This window comes from Polypterus senegalus, chromosome 18, assembly GCF_016835505.1.
Source record: "Polypterus senegalus isolate Bchr_013 chromosome 18, ASM1683550v1, whole genome shotgun sequence".
Taxonomy (NCBI): domain Eukaryota; kingdom Metazoa; phylum Chordata; class Cladistia; order Polypteriformes; family Polypteridae; genus Polypterus; species Polypterus senegalus.
Window position 1 is genome coordinate 13,427,783 of NC_053171.1, and position 21,610 is coordinate 13,449,392.

General features: G+C 42.7%; 1 protein-coding gene across 1 annotated transcript in view; it reads left to right on the top strand.

Annotated features, from left to right (window-relative positions):
* Positions 1 to 6,590: 6,590 nt before the first annotated feature.
* The window catches only part of LOC120518264 (izumo sperm-egg fusion protein 1), a 49,765-nt gene continuing 34,745 nt past the window's right edge, over positions 6,591 to 21,610 (top strand). The window contains exons 1-2 of the mRNA XM_039740929.1: positions 6,591 to 7,881; positions 8,121 to 8,195. Coding sequence (XP_039596863.1) covers positions 7,677 to 7,881; positions 8,121 to 8,195 — 280 coding nt within the window. The 5' untranslated portion in view covers positions 6,591 to 7,676. The remainder of the gene's footprint in view (positions 7,882 to 8,120; positions 8,196 to 21,610) is intronic.

Consider the following 21,610-nt stretch of genomic DNA (forward strand, 5'->3'; position numbering starts at 1 on the left):
GACATAAAACTAATTTTAATATTTGTGTCAAAATTAAATCAATTTAAACTTACTTTCATAGTTCTTTATAAACCCCATAACCCTGTAGTGAAGACCGCATTACCAAAAACTCGCTTATTCCAGTTCAGAGTCAAAGGGAGGCGTGGCCAAACCTAACAGCTTCGGGCATAAGACAGGACCACCAATACCTGTGCCCAACATTTAGACCCAAAATTTGGACTCTCAGGGTCATCCTGCTATTCTACAGTTGGCCGAACTCAGAAGCTGACTGGCGCAGCAAGATGTGGGTGCTACCACTATAAACATGGGGGGGGCGGGAGGATGTTTGGGCATGCTGGGCCTGCCAATGACAGACAGTCAGGCAGAGCAGGTGTCACTCCGCTTGGGCGTGGCTGCCCAGACTAGGTGGGTGGAGCAGAGGGCGGGGCAAGGGAGGGTTCTGCAGTGGTAGCTCCCAGAGTTGACATAGTTGGCCGTGACAAGGCCAGTAGATTCAGTTGGCTTCCTGAGACTGGTGAGTTCTGCCAGTAGATTCAGTTGGCTTCCTGAGACTGGTGAGTTCTCTGGTTTCTTCCATCTTTTCTCGGTTAGCCTTTTCTTTTGGACTGAGAGGGAGATGTGGGTATCTGTACTTCATCCTGACCCTGTCCACCCCTTTGGCCCACAGTCCCGACAGGACTGCCTGTGCTCTCTTAGTAAGACGTGTGAGCCAGCGGGTTGAACAGGGCAGCGTGACAACAGATTTCTGAAGCGTCAAGTCCAAAGTGTATCATGCCCAAAAAGCCTGTGTGGGTAGCAGGAAGTCAATGTCGGTGGGGGGCCGGGACGGGTAGAGTCACCCTTATGTTCCATTGTCAAATGTTCATTTAATGTAGAGTTGTGGTGGCAGCTCTGGGTGCTGGGTGTGTTTGGGTCAACCCTCAACCCTCGAGGAGATATGCAGCTGAGCTCACATAGTGCCAGCTTAGAGTTGCCAATTAACCAAAGATATGGAGATCTCGTAGGAAAGCTGGGACCGCAGACACAGGGAGCACTGATTTGAACCCAGGATGACTGAATTATGAAGCAGCAGTAGCAATAACTTTCAGTTGAGAATTGTTGCCATTATGGCATCCTCCCTCACTCAGAATAATGCCAAGGAGGCACAATGTATCAATAATTGGTCATTTTTGGACAGCGGGGAAATACCCAAGTATAAATAAAGAACTCAAAAGAACACTCTTGGCACACCTAGTCTGCTCCTGAACCCTTGACATTCCAGGTTAGACAACTCACCCCTTTGTCTGCTTTTTATCCCTCACTTTGGAGTATTCTTACCCTGATGGGAACCCCAGCCTGGCATAAAAGGCAGCTTGAAACCTGCTCTTTGACTCGGGGCTTGAACTCCCTCTAGTGGCTCCTGGTGTCCTAGCATCCCTCAGCCTTCCACAACCCTTAAAATAAGCGGGCTCCTCTTCTCCAGGGGTGCCTCATAATGAGTGGTGTGCCAGTGTCTCCACCATGGCTGGTTCCTTCCTCGTACCGAACACCAACATGGCACACTGACCTTGAAAACAGGTTTGGAAAACGGATTCATGCTGTTTTATTGGCATCATGCTGGTCATATTTCCCCTCTGATTGGCACCATGCCATGCTGGTTTCCATCGAAAGCTTTTGTGTTGCTACCAGTGAGAGACCATGACTTGACCCCCATCTATTCATGGCTCCTCAGTTCTTGACACTTTGCTGATGCATTTCTTACAAACATTATGAATCTCCACTGCCATATCTTTCAACTTCTCCTTCTAGATTCCATTAAACAAGCTGATTAAAAACTCGACTGCCATCTCTCCAAAACACCTCCATGATTCCACAGGTATGTCATCTGGACCAACGACTTTTCCATTCTTCATCCTCTTCATAGGTGTCCTTACTTCCTCCTTACTAATCTGTTGCACTTCCTGATTCACTATCTCCACATCATCCCATCTCTTCTCTCTCTCGTTCTCTTCATTCATCAGACTCTCCAAGTACTCGTTCCATCTGCTCAACACACTCTCTTATTTTAAATTTAAATGTAGTGCTCAACGACTTCTCAGTTAAGAGAACAGATGTAGTCCTTCGTGTGCTATGAAGCTCAGTAAAACATCTCCGACCCGAGCCCCCCAAGATGCATCTCTTGTGGTGACCACTTTGCCCCCTCTGCCCCAGAATAACTGTACAGCTTGGCACGTGCAGGGTGTCACCCGACAAGAGGACCTTCAGTGTGAATCAGGGCTTCCCAAGCTTGGCCATGGGGACCCCTGGTGGCTGCGGCCTTTTGTTCCAACCAACTTCTGTTTTGAATTGGACTCCTGGCCCAGTGAAGTGAGTTATCATCTCCCAGTTTCTGTGTTTTGGAGTCAATGGAGAAATTATAACAAAACTACGTTTGGTAAATGATTATGAAAATGTACTAAGCACGTAAAAGGGGATAGTTTTTGGTTTTTTAACTTTTTAACAATTTTCAGCCTGATTTTCTCTCCGCTTTTCCAGGTGTTCTGATTGTTTTCATTTATTACTAGGGGGCTTCACCCCCTGCCCGCTTCTCTTGCCAACCCCGTGTTTGTTTTTCCGGATACACACTTTTAAGATTTTTTTTTCTTTGAATTGTTGCTATTTCATTAGTTTCACTTTTATTTCAGAACTTCTGTAAAAACAATATTTGGAATCTTTGGAGTCTTTTAAATGAAGTCAGTGAGACGTGTTTGATGACTTTGTACCGTAATTCAGGATGGGTTTCTCTGTTTGGAATTTCAGCACAGACAACACGATCTTCATCATCAGCAGTTAATCATTTTTTTTTGCAAAGTAACCAATAAATGCATGTGAGGTTTTTGAAATTCTCTGACTTAAACTTCAAAGCCTTACAATATTTACACACGTCTGACAGATCACCGCTGTCCATATATTCGATCTCGATTCACCTTTTCTTAATTCCTCTTTCTTTGCGCTAACGCGATGTTTACTTTCTTAGTTTTTTTGACCCGGTCGTTGTTTTCTGCTTTCATATTCTGTATCTTGCTCTGCGTGTGTTTCTACGAGTCTTTTGAATTCCAGTTTTCATTTTTCTCTAACATGCTCAGCGTGTGTTTGGCCCCCTTGTTTTTTAACCTCTTTATGACGTTTTACTTTCTTTTCTACTCTTTGTCTTTTATTTCTGACCTCGCTTTGTCCTGCTTTTGTTTCAATGACACCTGGTCCCTGGTGATTAGTTTCCCTTTTTCGAGTAATAATTTCCGTTTGTTTGCGCTCCTGCGATCTTTACTTTTCTTTTTTTTTTTTATACTTTCTAATTTTCCAACTTTCATATTCTTGAACTTTCTCCACATGTGTATTGAGACTTCTTTTTTTGAGCCTTTCGAATTCCACTGCTTTCATAATCTCTAACCTGCTCTGCATGTGTGCAGCGCCAATGTCCGGATTGGACGAGCTTTGTTTCAATTCCACTTTCCTTATTTTCTGAATTTGCACCTCGATTATTTTTTCTTTTTTGCTCTTTTTTCTCTCCAACGTTTTTGAGTCTCTTTTCTCCACGCTGCTCTTTCTTCTTCCCTTAGTTGTCTACGTCTCATTTATAACGTACTGTCCTTATTTATAGGCTCTCCAACGTTTTTGAGTCTCTTTTCTCCACGCTGCCTTAGTTGTCTACGCTTTTATAACGGTCCTTATACGATAGGCCGAGCCCTGGATCTGCGTGTGCTCAGAGCCTCCTTTACACGACTGAGTGTGTTGCTGCCTGTTCTCTTATTTGATACTAGCGACTGGGAACCTGATCGTATCGGACTACAAATTCTACGTTTGTGAAATCCAGACTTTCTCTGCAAACAATTTGTTTTTTTAAGTCCTTGAAATGATTTTGTTATCATGGCACTGATTTGTGACCTTTTCGGCCGATGTAATGAAGAGCTGCCTGTTCAAACGGGGCTGCGAGACGTGAACTCAGCTCTTTGGTGCACCTCATTTGATTTTTTCCGGCAAACAAATTTTCAAATCAAACCGTACTTTACGACACTAATCAGAGTCAGAGTAATAATTATGTCGGCGTAGTCATTTTAGATCTGAGATCGGCTAAAATTTAAACAATGACCGTTGTTAATACCCAGCCGTCATTACTCAGTTTGCCAACAGATGTCAGAAGGACGGATGCCAAAACCAAACTGCCCAAAGATAGATTTCGACATACCAAGCAAATGACGATACGTTCTAAATTACTTACGGTTTCCGGAGCTGTCCAAGGGTTTAAGTCAGTCGACGATGTCAGTCCTGGAAAGTACGCCCCACCAAACCAACGTTCCAAAAACCAACCGAACTTACTGTTATCTGCTCGAACCAACACCGACTTACTATACTCGGCCATCCAGCGACGCCACTGAAGCGTTCGAACATTCTTAGCCAATCATGTGATACTGCGTCCGCGTTTGTCACGTTATCTTCTAACTACAGAGACAGAGTCCCATTGCATGGTTCTAACTTGTATTGAGTCGAGGTATTGACGCGGACACCATACAAACCGATAATATCAAATTATATATAAGGATTAGATCTTAGTAGGGCGTGTTTTGCAAGAATCTCATGTTCTACGTCATCGCGAGACGGTCCGGGGTCAGTCTCTTGGTACAAAATCTCATGTTTAAGGTCCCCGCAAGATGCTCCGTGGCCAGTCTCTTTAGTCTAGCGGGTCATTAAAGTGTCTTCCGTGATCTTATAAGATCACATCTCGTCGCCCTAGTGTTTCTCTCCAGGACTTTTTTTTTTATAATTGAGAGATTTACTACTTAGTGTGTAGCGGTCAAGAGCCGCTAAGATTCACACCATCAATGTGACGGTGATTTATTTATCTTAGTGGAGGATTACCAGGGACAACCCCAGCCTCGGAACGACACACACACACACACACTACTACAGAGACCAAATAAAGCACACTGGGAACCTTAAACAATTAAGAATATAATGAAATTAAATGAAAACAATAATACCACCCCTGACCTTTTTGGTGATACAGTGATCCCTCGCTATATCATGCTTCACTCCATCGCGGATTTTAAATGTAAGCATAATTTTTCGCTGGTTCGGGGATTTCTGCGGAAAATGGGTCTTTTAATTTATGTTACATGCTTCCTCAGTTTGTTTGCCCAGTTGATGTCATACAAGGGACACTATTGGCGGATTCCTTAGATGCTACCCAATCAGAGCATGTATTACATATTAACTAAAACTCATCAATGATATGCAATGTGCTTCCCGAGCGGATTGTTTGCTTTTCTCGGTCTTTCTCTGACGTTCTCTGCGCCTGACGGAGGGGGTGTGAGCAGAGGGGCTGTTTGCCTAGAAGATATGGACGCTACTCTAAAAATGCTGAAAGACTACCTTCACATTGCTCCCTTCTTTGCGGCTGCTTTATCGCGGTGCTCAAACTTAAAAGCCCAACAGCACGTATTGATTTTTTGATTGTTTGTTTTTCTGTCACGCTCTCTCTGACATTCTCTGCTCCTGACGGCGCTCGTTTGAAGAGAAGATGTGTTTGCATTCTTTTAATTGTGAGAAAGAACTGCCATCTCTGTCTTGTCATGGAGCACAGTTTAAACTTCTGACTAAAGGGTGTTATTTCATGTCTAGAGGGCTCTAACAATGTTAACAGGGTGGGAGAGTTTATAAGGGCTTAAAATATATAAAAATAACCATACAAACATATGGTTTCTACTTCGCGGATTTTCACCTATCGCGGGGGTTTTGGAACGCAACCCCGCGATCGAGGCGGGATTACTGTATTACATTTAACATATAAACACACAGCAAAGTCCATGAAAAAAAACAAACCAGATGAAATGACAGGTGACAAGATTAAGTCCAGCGATCTGTATGTTGAAAGGGAAGGGAAAACACAGTCCTACCGGTAGTTGCTGAAAGTGTGACGACAGATGGATGGTTCAGGAGCGCCAATGAAACCAAACACAATCCTCAGTACACAGGTAGACAGACGATCCTGACCCCAACAAACGAATACAATCCAGGACACAATGATGAATTCTGGCAGAATTAACAGCAGGCAGTCCGACAGATAAACGTAACGTACAACAACAAAAATAAAAAACGTTTTTTTTTCTTGACACCTGCCCTCCTTTTTAACCCCTCTGGCCACCTTTGACCCCAACAGCCCATGCAAGGACTGCTGGGAGATGCAGTTCTAACTACTAGTCGCGTTGCTACAAGTGGGTCTGACGCTGAAGTTATTGCAGCCTTTCATCATTCCGTGTTCTTTACCTCTGGCTGTCAGTTCTGTTTGTTTTAATTACTATTATTAGGATACAATGAAGGGTGCGAACTGCACAAAAAATAAAAATAACAAAACAATACGACAACAACAAAGGAGAGGTAAGCGTTTAAAGCAAAAGTAGAAATGTTTCTAAATGTCTTATAAATGTAAAATACTGCTGTGCTTTTCTAAAAGCATAATAAGAGAAGGGAAAAAAGGACCATCGAAAGAAAAAAAATCAGTTATTATCACTAATTGTGAATTTGACCTGAGTGAAAAACCTGCAGCCACAGGGGGTCCTCAGGACCGAGTTTGGGAAGCACTGGTGTGGATCATCACGAAGATCCTCATCAGGGACAGAGCAGGTCGAAGTCCGTTTGAAGCCCTAGACGAGTTTGGGTGCGGCGCCCCTCAGTGCCCATAGCGGGTATTCATACAGTCTGACAACCGGGAGGGTTTGGGGTCTCCCTCTATGCCCAGAGCGTGCGCCCCTTCACTTTCATAAACGGTGTCCCTAATGTATTGACCGGCTCTGACTGTAATCACCATTCCAGATTTGTTCGTGTTGCGGCCGCTTGCAAAATCCCACCCTGGGTACCTGCCCAGGTCGCCCATTGCAATAATTCGGCACTGATCAAAAATAACAGGAATGCCACTTTATTCGCTACTACTACTACATTACTACTTTTAAAAGATTTGGATTCATTTGCCGCTGCTGCTCTAACCACGTGTGAAGCGAGGTCAAATTAAAAGCAATTTTTTGGCGATCTACTAAAATCTAAGTTAGTTGTGCTGTCGTAGACATAAAAACAAATGTTATGCACAGGTTGCATTTTAAATCGCACTTTACTGGATTTATATTACGGTAGCCAGCAGGGAGCGCTGTGGTGCAGCTGTCAGCGAAGATTCGAGCTTCTCAAGCAAAGGGGGTTGGTCAGGCGAAATGGGCGGGGCTAAACGTTTGAGTGGCAGCAACCTGTCCGGCCGGGAAGACGAGCGCGTTCTTCAGAGGACTCGCACTCGACACGGCGGAGACTTGAACAGCAAAGTCAAAGCAGCGCCTGCCGTGGTCTCCGCGATGCTGAAGTGCCGATCCCGTAAATCCCAACAGAGTTCACAGGGTAGCACAACTTTAGCGTTGCTCTGTGGCTATCGAGGTCTGGTCTACAGCAGGCAGTTATCCACCGTTAATTAATGTTTCTTTTTTTTTTTTTGTCGCTGAACGGAATGCCATTTTCATGCCCTCTCTACGGAGTCATGTATGTACGTGAGCACCATCTTCTGGTCAAACTAGAGATTGCATCTGTTCCCCTCTGCGTTACCTTTTCTTGTGACGTCATTCTTTTTAACCATTGTATTGTCAAGCTCTTGTAACCTTCTCCATTTAAAGGAAGGCTCAGTCATGTACCCCTTCACTTTTCTACTTCTTCTTGGGCTCCTACATCTTGGACGCCCAGCCAGAGGCTGCCTGCAGTGTGACCGGTCCATCACCCAGGTGCACGGGGACTTCTTAGAGGAGCACACAGGCAGGCCAGAACTCAAGAAGGTTATTGATGGCACCTACGAGGACTTCAAGAAGGCCAGCTCGATCTCTCATGATGTAGTAGGTGAGCAAAAGTGGGGCTGGAATACAAGACTGTAGGAAAACAAAGCGGTATAGTAAATCATGGTCAGCATATAAATTGTGAAGACTTTTGAGTCAAAGTTTGGATAGCAGGAAAAAAAAAAAAAGGATCCGGGAATATAAGAACTCCAGCATGGAGCTGTAGAACAAGAGAGCAATGAACGTGCTGCGGGCACCTCAGTTTGTGCAAACTGCATTGTTAACTCGGCTCCTTCATTTCAGACTCGAGCACTCTTTATCGTATGCGGACAGAATACGAGAGCGAATTCCAAAAGTTTGCAGGCAGCAAGCTGCAAGGTGAGACATTTGTGGAAATCTTGATACACTTAACTAAATTTCCCCGTGGGACAAATAAAGTATTATCTATTATATAGCGCCTTTTACAATTATCTCTTATATAGTGTCTTTCCTATCTATCTATCTATCTATCTATCTATCTATCATTTAGAGCATTTCTATCTATCTATCTATCTATCTATTATATAGTGCCTTTCACATCTATCTCTCTATCTATCTAATCCTGCCTACTACACTAAATTGAATTATCTATCTATCATATAGAGCCTTTCCTATGACTTATTTGCTGCCCAGTGTGCTCCTCAGCTTCAGTTATCATTATGTGATTACATGATTGCACATCAGCACCCTCTTGTGGTGAGACTACACGTTTGCTTTTTTTATTTATTTATTTAATTAAATTTTTTTATGTCTTTTTTTTTTTGGTGCTCGGCCCAGGAGTGTCCGGTTCAACACTTAGAGCCCCATGTGAAAGTCAGTACATCACTTGGTCACTCAACCTAACAAAATTGTTATGGACAATGGGGGGAGATCCACACCGACTACACAGAAAAGGCTTGTGGTGATAAGAATTGGGGTCCAAGCATTGAGGGAGGGCAGCTCAAGTCAGCTGAGTCACAGTGACCATCTTTTTTCAATTTTCTTTTTACTTTTTTTTTTTTTGTAGCGGGTGCTACAAAAAGACTTTCATCTGTCTGTCTGCTTGTCTGTTATATAGTGCCTTTCATCTGTCTGTCTGCTCGTCTGTCTGTCTGTTATATAGTGCCTTTTGTCTGTCTGTCTGTCTGTTATATAGTGCCTTTCATCTGTCTGTCTGCCCATCTGCCTGTCTGTTATATAGTGCCTTTCATCTGTCTGCCCGTCTGTCTCCCTCTCCGTCTGTATGCTCCCTGTAAAAACAATCTTCACCCACCAAGTCACTGCCTAGGGCCATACGGAGAAGACAGACTACCATGAAATGTGGACACCTCACTCCGTCTCACTAATTTCATCCCCTTGACACATGAACAAATGGAGGTCCTCTCTCTTTAATAGCCGGTTTTGAACAAAATTGGTACTCGGGGGTTCTCCGGGTCTCCGATCACAAATCTAAAATTGTTTTTTTATAATTCAAGATGGCGGAGCTAATATGGCAAACTGAAAATTTTCCTCATGAAAAATGTCAGCACTGTTTTGGGGGTCATAAAAGGAGAAGATGTGCTCATTCAATGCATTTCTATTTTTTTTTTTTGTAGCGGGTGCTAGCGGTGAAGTGCGCTATAAAAAATAAACTGAGGTGAATTGAACTTAGTTTTGATTATTCATAATCTGGCAAATTAGCACGCCATTTGTGTACTGAACCTGCTTAATTCGGATTTAGGATGGAGATGCTGGCCTATGAGGTCTCTCGTGAGGTCCAAACACTCTCATCTTCTCATTCAGGACCAATTTGCAGTTATATGGAATAAAGAAAGAAAATAACGAAATTACACCTTCATAAAGTGCCCAGGCCAGGAGCTGCTAGTTCAGTTTTGTCATCCATGAAAGCGGTGATGGATTAAAACAAACGGGAGATTTTTGTTTCTAGTATTTTCTTTTTCTGGTTTTCAAGTTGGAGCGTTTAACAAAAGTTACATAACAAATGCGCAGTCTGTGGCGAGCGCCTCTGCGGCAAGTCTGAGTTACTGACGCTAAGACTCATTGCTGCCATCTGGTGGAAAAGCTGTGAAATGAACTTTCATGAACGACAAGTTTGGTTGTTTTTTTAAGTTGAATTTATTTCTTCACAAAGTATCGCTTTAATTTGGCACATAAAATTGCATTCTAAAGTGTTTTTATTTAATTTACGAACACAACTGTATGTGTCAAACTAATAAATATTGTACGTTGACTATGAAGAAATAACTTGGACTTAGAAAATACCAAACGTTTTCCTTAAGAAATCAAAGGTACAGAGTTCATCTAAATTTTTACTGACAAGCCCTACTGGGATGGAGCAAGACGTCACTCTGTCATTGCGAAAAAACATTCAAGAACAGAACACCATTTAATTTAATAAAAAACACACACAAGTTAGATTACCTGATGTATATCTTGACTCCTGTTACCATGAAGGTTATCGTTGATGTGAAACATCCTGCATCTCCATTAGTGTTCCACAGTATGCTGGTACTCAAAAAGTGCTGAACTACCAGATTTTTAAAATGGCAAGATACCAGCATTATGCTAAATTCAGCACTGGTACGTCCCACTCTGAACTCCTGGTGGACAACCGCCCCCCAATTTAAAGATATTATCGGACTTGGATGAACCCTAATGGAACTGGGGTTGGGGGGGCAGTATCTCTGGCTGGGCCGGATGGTCAAAGCAGTTGGTAGACTCAGGTATCTGTTATTTACTTCAGTATCTGCTGGACTATGAGAATATCCCCTTGGGATTAATAAAGTATCTATCTATCTATTATATAGTGCCTTTCATATCTATATATCTATCTATCTCTCTATCTATTATATAGTGCCTTTCATATCTATCTATCTATCTACTGTATCTATCTATCATTTTTGTATTGGTACCAAAGTAAACATTTTAGTACTGATACAATGCTAATCTTCATAGATTTCAATTCTTTCTAAATAAAATAGCCTGCCTGCCTATCCGCCTGTCTTTCTGTCTGCCCGTCTGCTATATAGTGCCTTTCATCTGTCTGTCTGTCTGTCTGCCTGTTATATAGTGCCTTTCATCTGTCTGTCTGCCTATCTGCTATATAGTGCCTTTCATCTGTCTGTCTGTCTGCCCGTCTGCCTGTCTGTTATATAGTGCCTTTCATCTGTCTGTCTGCCGTCTGCCTGTCTGTTATATAGTGCCTTTCATCTGTCTGTCTGCCTGCCTGTCTGTTATATAGTGCCTTTCATCTGTCTGTCTGTCTGTCTGTCTGCCCATCTGCCTGTATGTTATATAGTGCCTTTCATTTGTCTGTCTGTCTGCCTTTCTGTTATATAGTGCCTTTCATCTGTCTTTCTGTCTGTCTGTCTGCCCGTCTGCCTGTCTGTTATATAGTGCCTTTCATATGTCTGTCTGTTATATAGTGCCTTTTGTCTCTCTGCCTCCCTCTCCGTCTGTATGCTCCCTGTAAAAACAATCTTCACCCACCAAGTCACTGCCTAGGGCCATACGGAGAAGACAGACTACCATGAAATGTGGACACCCCACTCCGTCCCACTAATTTCATCCCCTTGACACATGAACAAATGGAGGTCCTCTCTCTTTAATAGCCGGTTTTGAACAAAATTGGTACTAGGGGGGTTCTCCGGGTCTCCGATCACAAATCTAAAATTGTTTTTTTTTATAATTCAAGATGGCGGAACTAATATGGCAAACTGAAAATTTTCCTCATGAAAAATGTCAGCACTGTTTTGGGGGTCATAAAAGGAGAAGATGTGCTCATTCAATGCATTTCTATGATGCCCACTTTTTATTTTAAGCGAATTAAATATCCAGTGCAACTTGAACTTGAACTTTATCAATGGGAAGCCTAATTGCTCGAAAGTTCTTGTGGTGTTCCATCCATACACATGACAAGGTACACGGAATTAAACAACACGAAGTTACAATACATGACACCGTCAGCTGCCAGTCACCACCAGTCTGTAAATCCGGAGGGTCTTCCACAGTTCCCGGTGGTTCATTGTGAATGCGCTTGGCAGTTTTTGTGTTTCTGCTGTGCTTTCTGAAATTTCTGGGTACCTGACCTTCTGCAGTGTGTTTTGAGCTCACTTTGGATTTGTGATTTTTGGGAATGTGTTTTCTTGGGATCACCTTACTGCTTTAGCAACTACTTTATGCCTTTTATGCTGTATGAAGTTTCAGTCTTTGATAGAGCATTTTCGTGGAGATGACACCTTTTTGTTTTTATAACGTTTTGTCTTATAAATCCAAAGTGGTCGCCCACAGTTCCTATTGGGAATCCACTAGAGAGCTGGTGAGTGATCGAAGGTTCACCTTCTAACAAAGCAAAGACAATGCAGGAGTTGTTTTTTCGAAATTCAAGATGGTAGATCCAATATGGCAGACCGAAATCTTTCCACGTGAAAAATGTAAGTGCCGTTTTGGGAGGGCATGCCTTATTTCTTTGCCGGAAGCAACAATTTTATCTGGCAATGCATGAGGAGAAGATGCGTAGATCATTCAACACATTTCTATGATGCTCGCTGACATGCCTTTCGATTTTAAGTGACTGAAATGTTGAGTGCGACTTGAACATTATCGACAGGCGGCGTAGTTGCTAGAACGTTCTCTTGGTGTTCCATCCATACACATTACAAGGTACATAGAATCAAACCACACAACGTTGCAATACATGACACTATCATGACATTAAATACAGTAAACAAAGATATATAAAGCAATATAGAAAATTCGAATTGCACTCTGGGCCAGTAATATGTTAGGTGAGTCCAATATTAAATAAATTGAATGAAGAGATAGAGATGAATCCGAGAGCGTCTGACCCTGACCCTGACCCAAACCCAAAACTGTATTTAACTAGGGGGCTCTGCCCCCTGCTTGTTTGGGTTTGGTTTACCGGATATGCAATTTAAAGAGATTGTTATTTTCATGGGAATTGTTACATATGCATTATTTTCACTTTTACTCTAAAACCTTTTGTAAAAACAATACTTGTCCTTTATTTCTGGCCCTGGTTATGGTTAAATCTCATTCTCGGAGGTCTCATAACAAGGGGGGGCTGAACGCACGCTAAGGAGTTGTGGTCAGATCAGCTGCTGTTTTGCTTGCTGCTGCTGGCGAGCTGCGTGTTCTGATTGTCGTTGTTTTAAGAGCTGGGAGCACATGATGCGTGTCTGCCAAAAGCAATCCCACAACTGCTAGGTTCGATGTCCATGAACTTGTTTTAAATGATGGCTCACTGCCTTGTCTCGCGTGACATTGTAAAAACAATACTTGTCCTTTATTTCCAGCCCCATGCGTGGTCACATCTCTTTCTCGCAGGACGTATAATGCTGCTCGCGTTGTGAAGTGGGGGCGGCTGAACGCACGCTAAGGAGATGCAATCTGATCATCTGCTGTCTTTCTGCTGCTGGCGAGCTGCGTGCTCTGCTTGTCGTTGTTTTAAGAGCTGGGAGCACATGATGCGTGTCTGCCAAAAGCAATCCCACAACTGCTAGGTTAGATGTCCGTGGACTTGTTTTAAATGATGGCTCACTGCCTTGTCTCGCGTGACGTTGTAAAAACAATACTTGTCCTTTATTTCTGGTCCCGGACGCGGTTAAATCTCTTTCTCGCAGGATGTAAAATGCTGCTCACGTTGCGAAGGGTCATTTTAAAGCCTGTACAGCCGCTGTCCTTTTTGCCACTTCGTGTCTCTGTGTCGCTTCTCCGTGATCATAAATCTGCGCCTGACTGAATTGTGTTTTCTTTTAAATTAAACTTGTCGTTGCTTTAACTGTTCCGAGACCACAGATTCTCATAGCGTATGGTCTATTATTGTGTAAATCTACGTTTTGTGCATTGAATGATGCGAATGCAAAAAGACTTTGTTTTCTGCTCTTTGCCTTTTATTTCTGACCTCGCTTTGTCCTGCTGTTTTTTTTCAGTTACACCTGGTCCTGATGATTCATTTCCTTTTGTTTGCGCGAATGCGATCTTCCCTATCTTTTTTTTTTGATACTGTAGTGACTGACATAGTTAAGTGTCACAAAAGTTTTACTTGAACAATCGTCGACTTCGTAACCCCAAACACAACTTTCTAGCACCCTCTCCAACCCCTCATCCCCCGGGTCTCGATCATCAATCAATACCCTGCTATCAGTCTTCCATGCTGTTCTCTGCCCTCCCTCAATCAGACTTAACAGTCACTTAAAACAAAAACGGCTTCAGCCTGGCTGGGACGCTACAATACTTTTGAATTTTTTTCATATTCTTTACCTTTCTCTGCATTTGTATCGCGCCCTCGTTTGTTTGAGCCTTTAAAATTCCACTGCTTTCATAATCTCTTATCTGCCTTTTTTTCTCTACGATGCTTTTGGGTCTTTTTGCTCTTTCTTCTTTGCTTAGTCATTGACATTTCATTTAGAACGTATTGTCCTTAATACGCTTTATACGGTGCATCCAGAAAGTATTCACAGCGCATCACTTTTTCCACATTTTGTTATGATACAGCCTTATTCCAAAATGGATTAAATTCATTTTTTTCCTCAGAATTCTACACACAACACCCCATAATGACAACATGAAAAAAGTTTACTTGAGGTTTTTGCAAATTTATTAAAAATAAACAAACTGAGAAATCCCATGTCCATAAGTATTCACAGCCTTTGCTCAATACTTTGTCGATGCACCTTTGGCAGCAATTCCAGCCTCAAGTCTTTTTGAATATGATGCCACAAGCTTGGCACATCTATCCTTGGCCAGTTTCGCCCATTCCTCTTTGCAGCACCTCTCAAGCTCCATCAGGTTGGATGGGAAGCGTCGGTGCACAGCCATTTTAAGATCTCTCCAGAGATGTTCAATCGGATTCAAGTCTGGGCTCTGGCTGGGCCACTCGAGGACATTCACAGAGTTGTCCTGAAGCCACTCCTTTGATATCTTGGCTGTTTGCTTAGGGTCGTTAGACTGGGGCGACTGTTCATCTTTCAGCAGGACGAGGTCAAGAGCGCTCTGGAGCAGGTTTTCATCCAGGATGTCTCTGTACATTGCTGCAGTCATCTTTCTCTTTATCCTGACTAGTCTCCCAGTTCCATCCCCACAGCATGATGCTGCCACCACCATGCTTCACTGTAGGGATGGTATTGGCCTGGTGATGAGCGGTGCCTGGTTTCCTCCAAACGTGGCACTTGGCATTCACACCAAAGAGTTCAATCTTTGTCTCATCAGACCAGAGAATTTTGTTTCTCATGGTCTGAGAGTCCTTCAGATACCTTCTGGCAAACTCCAGGCGGGCTGCCATGTGCCTTTTACTAAGAAGTGGCTTCCATCTGGCCACTCTACCATACAGGCCCGATTGGTGGATTGCTGCAGAGATGTTTGTCCTTCTGGAAGGTTCTCCTCTCTCCACAGAGGACCTCTGGAGCTCTGACAGAGTGACCATCGGGTTCTTGGTCACCTCCCTGACTAAGGCCCTTCTCAGTTTAGATGGGCGGCCAGCTCTAGGAAGAGTCCTGGTGGTTTCGAACTTCTTCCACTTACGGATGATGGAGGCCACTGTGCTCATTGGGACCTTCAAAGCAGCAGAAATTTTTCTGTAACCTTCCCCAGATTTGTGTCTTGAGACAATCCTGTCTCGGAGGTCTACAGACAATTCCTTTGACTTCATGCTTGGTTTGTGCTCCGACATGAACTGTCAACTGTGGGACCTTCTATAGACAGGTGTGTGCCTTTCCAAATCATGTCACATCAACTGAATTTACCACACGTGGACTCCAATGAAGCTGCAGAAACATCTCAAGGATGATCAGGGGAAACAGGATGCACCTGAGCTCAATTTTGGCAAAGGCTGTGAATACTTATGTACATGTGTTTTCTCAGTTTTTTTATTTTTAATAACTTTGCAAAAACCTCAAGTAAACTTTTGTCACGTTGTCATTATGGGGTGTTGTGTGTAGAATTCTGAGGAAAAAAATGAATTGAATCCATTTTGGAATAAGGCTGTAACATAACAAAATGTGGAAAAAGTGATGCGCTGTGAATACTTTCCGGGTGCACTGTATGTGCTGACAGCCCAGGCTCTGTGTGTGCTACGTGTCTTTACACAACTGAGTGTTTTGCTGGCTGTGCTCTCTTATTTGATATTATTTGCATCTCACAGGTCTTTTAAGTGTCTTCTGAGAAGATCACGTCTCGTCGCCCTGCTTTTCCTTTCCAGGATATTTTTTTTTTTGTATTATAGAGAGACCTAAGTGAATCTAGTAGGACACAAACTGTTTACATTCTTTAGTGACCGCTTATATTTCCTAGATGGCTGCCCAAGCGAGTGCAGTCTTTGCTGACATTTCCTGCTCGTTTCCTGACCTGTGATGTCTACAGGACTACAACAGAGTCCAGTTTCAGTCCTACAATCTTCACTGCCGTCCAAATAACATACTGGGGTTTATGTTTGGAGTGAGCAGATGAATCGCCATCGCAGACCATGTTACGGAGAATGTGAAGATGCCTTCAACGATTGCTCTATAAAGCTGGACCACTGCTGACTGGGACGGGTTCAGCTTTTCAAGCTGACAGATAAAAAAAGCCTTGACTGCTGAGTTGCGTTTGCTGTGACTATAAATCGGGATCACGGAAAGTGTGCCAGAGAAGCAGGCATTACCTTAGAAAGGTTCATGCAGAGTGGGCCAGCCAAGATATTTATACATTGACACACCTGAGGGGAAAACCAAAAATACGGTTTATCACAAAGCATTTGACTAATTAGCCATATTGCTAATAATACATGTATGACTTTAGTCTGGAAGAACAACATGATACGCTATATGGATTTGTAAATTAAACATCACTGGCTTCATTTGATTATGTTACTGGCATTTTGGATCCTGTTGGCCATAGGGTGCAGTGACATTCACCAAAGTATATTTGGTCAGTAAGGAAGTGAAAGCAGCCATGGCACAAAAAAAGGTTTATGAAGGGTGTGGACGTTAGGGGTCGCTGTTGCCCCGTTAAACCCAACAGACAGATATGCGGACACAGGATAAATGCACACAGAAGATCTTTTACTTATTTTTTTTTCTTCAAAGTACCCTTTAAGCACTACAGCCACCATACACAAATAAACCAATAATATTTTAATACAAATTTACTCCTCCACACCTCCCAGCAAGCTCTATCACACTCCTCCCGACTCTGGCTCATTTGCTGGATTCACAGCAGTCCTTTATATAATCCTTGACCCGGAAGCACTTCCGGGTCATCTTAAGAATTTAAGTTTTAAGCAGCCTGGAAGTACTTCGAGACTTCCATTGTCATAGTCCATTAGTACTTCGGGGCTAGGTGAGAATTTGTTCCCCCACCAACTTCCCACAGCGTCCCCTTGTGGCACCCACGGTACCCCGCAGGGCTGTGCTGCCTAACTCCAAGTCGCATAGTGCCCTATGGGCATCCGGGGCACCACTGCAGTCCCAGCAGGGCTGTGCTGCTGAACTCCAAGTCCCATAGCCCCCTGTGGGTATCCGGGGCACCGCTGCAGTCTAGGGAAGCTGCCATCTATCATCTTGGGGGAGGCATTGTCTTTGATTAGCTGCCTTCACCCATCCTTCCAGTACTGGGGCATCCCAGCTGTCCCTTACAAGGGATAGGAAGGTTTAAAGTGGGAAGAACAAGTGTAACCGACAAAGCTCAATCTGCTCGAACTTCAACATCACGCACACAAGCCCACATCGACATGGCGAATGTCTTCATCAGAGAAGACCGATGGATTATGTTTGTCCGCTGTTGCTGCACATTTGGATGTCAGCTATGCATCTACACATGCCGCAGTGCATGATGACTTTGGGGTACCGTGAAGTTTGTACAAGATGGGCACCTAAACAGCTTACAGACCTGCCCAGGCCAACATCTTTTGGTGAATCTCAGCAGCTTTCTTTCCCTCTGCTCAAAGAAATCTCACTGCAGTGTATTGTTCAGCAATGGCATAATCCTGCAGTGGAGCATCCATGTTCATTTGACCTTGGGATCAACTAGACTTAACAGCAGAGTGCTGCACTGTGTGTGTTCACATTACCCACAAACCATTGCACATGTGTTGAACTGCATTACCACATAATTTTCACATTGCCTTTAGTTTTTGATTTATTCTCGTATATTGATTATTGTATCCTTTTGGGAGCTGTTAGCTTTTACCCTTAGCACTCTAAGAAAGCATTTTAATTAAAGTCTCTTGATCTCTGACACAGTCTCACTGCTACTCTGCTGCAAGAGAACCAAGACAAGCAAGAGCAGCAGCCAGACTCACTCCAAGGGTCCGTTTATCAGTATTTTACAAGGACAAAAGAAATGGCCACTAATCACTGGCTCCTATAACTAACTGTGTGCTGTATTTAAGAAATATAATCAACAGTTGTAATTCAGTCATTTGCTTCCTGCTACTGCAGTGACTCCACACTCATGTCAATAAAGGTATTCTTCTCATCCTGAACAAGTTTTGGGAATTTGACTCAGGCAGTTGGCGCTGCGAGCACAATCCTGCCTCTCCCACTCACCTTTGGCACCACATGAGGTAAGACAGTATTTTTATGTCAGTTTTATGTGGTGACTGAAGAGGCTGGGAATCAAACGAGGAACACAAGCCCTTTCAGGATGGATAAGTGAAAATCAAGTTCAGCTATAGCAACTTTAGCGCAAGAATCGCCCCTGGGACGTATGACAGATCAGTTTCTTGACAAGAAATTGGCTTTGATTAAATCTAAAATTAAATGGCATGGTGGGACAAAGTATGGCAAAAAAGAACCAAAAATCTGTAGATGGCCAAACAAAGGTCCTCTTGATCCAAATTGCCTGAAATTCCCAAGGGCAGAGATAGAAAATAAGGGAAAAGATAAAGAGGGTAATATGTATGGCAGGTGGTATGAGTATATTGGTAAGCAGAGAAAAAGAGCAGGTCAGAAGAGGACCAAATGTGTTAGGCATGTCATGGGTTGGAAGACAAATTAAAATAGTTGATGGTGTCATCTCGGTACAGAAGATAAAAGGAAAAATGTTCAGGAGAAACAGCGATAAGCCCATGGATTGGGAAGATGAGAGACAGCCACAGCCCCATTTTTGTGGAAAGTTATTGAATGAAGCGAGAGAAAGGACTCAGCTTTGTGATTTGTGATCAGTATGCCTTGCACTGAGGAGCTCATGGTTCACATCCCTTCAGGACCACGTGGGTTAGAAAATGACTGACTCCTGACTTTTTAAGAAGAATGTGGATGAGTTATTGGGGACAGCTTATCTAACAGTTAAACAAACAGGCTTGATGGGCTGAACGGTCTCCTCTCATTTGTCAAATTTGTTGTTGTTTCTTATGTAAAGTAGTAAGAGAAAAGGCTGTGGGCAGAGAAACCATGAGCTTGTGTAGACCCCCCCATCACCGCCCCTTAACCACACTGAAGTTGAGTTGAGCGAGTTTGTTGGTAACTCTTCAGCTAAGGATAGGCGACAGACTAACACATTCATTTTGTGGTTTGAAAAATTCCCCTTGTTGGTTTGGGTGGAAGAGGGTGCTGCTGTCACTACATTACTTATACAAAGATGAAGGAAAATATTGACACGTCATCTTGGACATGTGCAAAAATAATAAAGCATTTCAAGACAAGTAATATTTGAATTGTAGTGCCTTGTGGAATCCTAGGGTGAGCCAGTGTTGTATAATAACACAGTAGAAACATCTCGTTATGGTTTTTGAGTGTACTTTGAGAATATATACACTTTAGTCACTCTGTCTGCTCTTACTACACTCCATTTCCAAGCACACACACTATTCCTATCTTGCTAGTCACATTCCTTACTGCAGGGTCCATTGTAAAATGCCAGAACTGGCTCTCTTATTTATTTTTTATTTTTCCTTAATTTAGAACACAATTTCCTGTTGCAAATGCTTAAATACAGTTATGCTTGAAAGTTTGTGAACCCTTTAGAATTTTCGATATTTCTGCATAAATACGACCTAAAACATCATCAGATTTTCACTCAAGTCCTAAAAGTAGATAAAGAGAAACCAGTTAAACAAATGAGACAAAAATATTATACTTGGTCATTTATTTATTAAGGAAAATGATCGAATATTACATATTTGTGAGTGGCAAAAGTATGTGAACCTTTGCTTTCAGTATCTGGTGTGACCCCCAATAACTGCAACTAAACGTTTCCAGTAACTTTTGCTCATTCCTGCACACCGGCTTGGAGGAATTTTTGCCCATTCTTCCGTACAGAACAGCTTCAACTCTGGGATGTTGGTGGGTTTCCTCACGTGATCTACTCACTTCAGGTCCTTCCACAACATTTCGATTGGATTAAGGTCAGGACTTTGACTTGGCCATTCCAAAACATTAACTTTATTCTTCTTTAACCATTCTTTGGTAGAACGACTTCTGTGCTTAGGGTCGTTGTCTTGCTGCATGACCCACCTTCTCTTGAGATTCAGTTCATGGACAGATGTCCTGACATTTTCCTTTAGAATTCTCTGATATAATTCAGAATTCATTGTTCCATCAATGAAGGCAAGCCATCCTGGCCCAGATGCAGCAAAACAGGCCCAAACCATGATACTACCACCACCATGTTTCACAGATGGGATGAGGTTCTTATGCTGGAATGCAGTGTTTTCCTTTCTCCAAACATAACGCTTTTCATTTAAACCAAAAAGTTCTATTTTGGTCTCATCTGTCCACAAAACATTCTTCCAATAGCCTTCTGGTTTGTCCACGTGATCTTTAGCAAACTGCAGACGAGCAGCAATGTTTTTTGGAGAGCAGTGGCTTTCTCCTTGCAACCCTGCCATGCACACCATTGTTGTTCAGTGTTCTCCTGATGGTGGACTCATGAACATGAACATTAGCTAATGTGAGAGAGGCCTTCAGTTGCTTAGAAGTTACCCTGGGGTCCTTTGTGACCTCGCGGACTATTACACGCCTTGCCCTTGGAGTGATCTTTGTTGGTCAACCACTCCTGGGGAGGGTAACAATGGTCTTGAATTTCCTCCATTTGTACACAATCTGTCTGACTGTGGATTGGTGGAGTCCAAACTCTTTAGAGATGGTTTTGTAACCTTTTCCAGCCTGATGAACATCAACAACTCTTTTTGTGAGGTCCTCAGAAATCTCCTTTGTTCGTGCCATGATACACTTCCACAAACATGTGTTGTGAAGAGCAGACTTTGATAGATCCTGTTCTTTAAATAACACAGGGTGCCCACTCACACCTGATTGGCATATCAGTGATTGAAAACACCGGACTTTAATTTCACCTTCAAACTAACTGATCATCCTAGACGTTCACATACTTTGTCACTCACAAATACGTAATATTCGATCATTTTCCTCAATAAATAAATGACCAAATATAATATTTTTGTCTCATTTGTTTAACTAGTTTCTCTTTATCTACTTTTAGGACTTGAGTGAAAATCTGATGTTTTAGGTCACATTTATGCAGAAATATAGAAAATTCTAAAGGGTTCACAAACTTTCAAGCACAACTGTAACATGTGAGGAAATAACTTCCACTAGAAAAGCACCGAACTTATCCTTCAAGATATTCTCTCATGCTGAATGTTAGCATTTCATGTCACACTTACTTGGGGTATCCAGCAGGGGAGCGTTCTTTCTCCCCGAGATGTGTTTCTTGATGCAGATTTGACTAGAATCAATACCATACCTTTTGTGCCCATGGCAGAAAATAATTACAACAGACAACTTTGGTACAAAAAGACATATACATATTGAACTAGC